Source organism: Austrofundulus limnaeus, unplaced genomic scaffold (assembly GCF_001266775.1).
Source record: "Austrofundulus limnaeus strain Quisiro unplaced genomic scaffold, Austrofundulus_limnaeus-1.0 Scaffold169, whole genome shotgun sequence".
Lineage (NCBI taxonomy): Eukaryota > Metazoa > Chordata > Actinopteri > Cyprinodontiformes > Rivulidae > Austrofundulus > Austrofundulus limnaeus.
This window is the reverse complement of record NW_013952571.1, coordinates 335,027-337,536: the sequence shown is the minus strand read 5'-3', so window position 1 is coordinate 337,536 and position 2,510 is coordinate 335,027. Positions and strand designations below refer to the sequence as shown.

The 2,510-nt window shown below is 38.0% G+C and overlaps 1 protein-coding gene across 1 annotated transcript in view; it reads left to right on the top strand.

Annotated features, from left to right (window-relative positions):
• LOC106523895 (calcium/calmodulin-dependent protein kinase type II subunit delta) overlaps positions 1–2,510 on the top strand; it is a gene marked incomplete at its 5' end in the record, with an annotated part of 52,497 nt that overhangs the window by 14,546 nt on the left and 35,441 nt on the right. The window contains 1 exon segment of the mRNA XM_014017472.1: positions 1,495–1,578. Within this exon segment, the coding sequence (XP_013872926.1) occupies positions 1,495–1,578 (84 nt within the window).

Below are 2,510 nucleotides of genomic sequence, written 5' to 3'. Positions count from 1 at the left end.
GAAAATGATTAATCGATTATTAAATTAGTCATCCATTATTTTAATAATCAATTAGTTGTCGACTAATCGTGGCAGCCCTAGTCAGAGCCTGTAGGATGTTAAAAGAACAAACAAAAAAGCAACAATAAATAACATCAAATAACCATCTTCCAACCCACTCTGCCGCTATAAACATGTTCTCCCGTCATTTTCTACTGCTTTGCGCTGCAGTTGGTGTCACCTCCACAGCCGACAATCCGCCTGCCACCCCACCCCCCTTCACCCCAGCGTGTGTTTAGTACAGTTTTTTTTGTGAAAATTACAGATTTTTGAGGCTCGTACTTCGTAGGGGTTGACACTTATGTATCAATATTGATCCATATTGTGCAAGAAACAAGCATTAGCATCATGGTAATTAGCTGCTAAGATACAGTCTACACCCCATAGAAAACTGCTAGCATAATGCTAATCTCTTCAGAACACCCATGCACGAAAAAACACACTTAATACTTTACAACACAAAAATAAAGCTACACAGTTACACAAATATTTAATATTGCAATAACAAACTTACCTCATTGGGCAATATAAAACTGTAAATATAAATGTTTTCTTAAGCTTATTTGATTCTTTTATTGGTGTCGGTGTTACTTCCGGTTTCCCACAAAGTCCTTCAGAACTAAAAYAAACAACCTATAGAGCCCCCTARTGGAATGGAAGGAGACAATCTGACACCCTGCCTCTACTCAAAAYCCTGTAAACCTTTTATCAAAATAAAATAATAACGTAAAAGTTATCAACATTTATTTGGAAAGGAAAAAAATACTGTACAGTATATAAAAATCACAAAAAGATGTGCATTTGAATAATTAAAACTATGCAACTCAAATCATAAATTTTCAGAACCTCTGAGCAGACAAGGCAAAGCCCATCCCCTGGTGTTCTGTGGCCCCCCGGTTAGGAACCACTGATTTTGATGCATCCCAGACTTTAACAAACACAATTGGCAGAAAATAAATATCTGCATATTTTTTTAATTGTGTGGTCTTAATAATAATAATTGATTGTTTTTGTTTTTTACATTTTTGTTTTGGTTCAATGTTATCTTCCAAATCTTTGTAATGTAATGTACTCATGTTGTACTCACCTGCATGTCAGAACTATTTCACCCTCAATACTCCCTGTAGACCAGAGAAATGAGTCTATTCCCCAAGTACCAGCCTTTAGCAGGAACCAGTTCTCTGTGTTCTTTCATTACCACCACTTCTCAAACTTCTTTATTGCTTTAGGGTTTGAGTTAACATGAATGTTGTTCTAAAAGTAGGCTATATGTTCCTGATGGTGAGTCTTCTGACAAGTGTTTTCACTTTCCTGGAACTTGTTAACCTTRATTTATAAATGTTATGTGACCAGCAGTCTTTGGTGACTGTGAAATATTTCATTTTGACACATTTTGATAGACTTTCCTGTACAGCAGGGAGCCAGGTTTAATATTTGTGTATAAATCTGTTGCAGGTTTTGCTGGTACACCAGGGTACCTGTCTCCTGAGGTGCTGAGAAAAGACCCTTATGGCAAGCCTGTGGATATGTGGGCCTGYGGTAAGTCTCTGCAGGTTTGTGTGTGTCCGAGAAGGAACAAACATTTTTGAATGTCCAATTTTATTTTTAGTAGCTGATAAATATTCAATTTAAGGAATAGGAATATATTTTGCATTTTTTACAACATTTTTATTGTGCTTGTTACACCTGGGCTGTCACTACTCTTCTGATCACTAAATACTATGGGTGTCACAAAAATGGTTTTGAAGTCATGGTTTGGTTAAAAATGATTTGATTTTGTGTGTGTGTGTGTGTGTGTTTGTTTTTCAATTCAAGCCAGAGAATTTGCTCCTTGCCAGCAAGTTGAAGGGAGCAGCAGTGAAGCTGGCAGATTTTGGCTTGGCTATAGAAGTGCAGGGAGACCAGCAGGCTTGGTTTGGTGAGTACACAGATTATTCTCTGAAGTCAGTCTGTAGTGGACCTTCATGCCAGTCTGGAGCCTCTGCAATACTAAAACTGTTGCCCCTAAAATATTTAACTCTATTTTGCTCCATCTTACCTTCAGCTCTGACTGGTTTCTAAGTTCCTGCTGATGGGGAAAAACATCCCCACAGCATGATGCTGCCATCTCCATGCTTCACTGTATTAATACTTCAATCCAGATCTGCTTGTCTGAACATTCTGCTTACTTTGATTTGATTCCATTAGAGGTTCATTTTACCATAAAGATGTTGGGTTTAGATAGTTGAAGTCCTTTTAAGTCACACAGACTCTAATCTAGAAGATGTTCCCCAGGGTCCAACAAGCTTGGTTCAGTTCCTGGCTGCACTTTGATCAGTGCTGATTGAAAGCACTACACAAGTTTCTCAGTCCCAGCCCTGACACGTCTGGATGAAGTGGCTGAGACATTCGTGTCTACACATTTTTATTTTAGTATGGAACCTTTTCAGTTATCATTTAATGCAGTAGTTCCCAACCTATTTCCCTTAAAG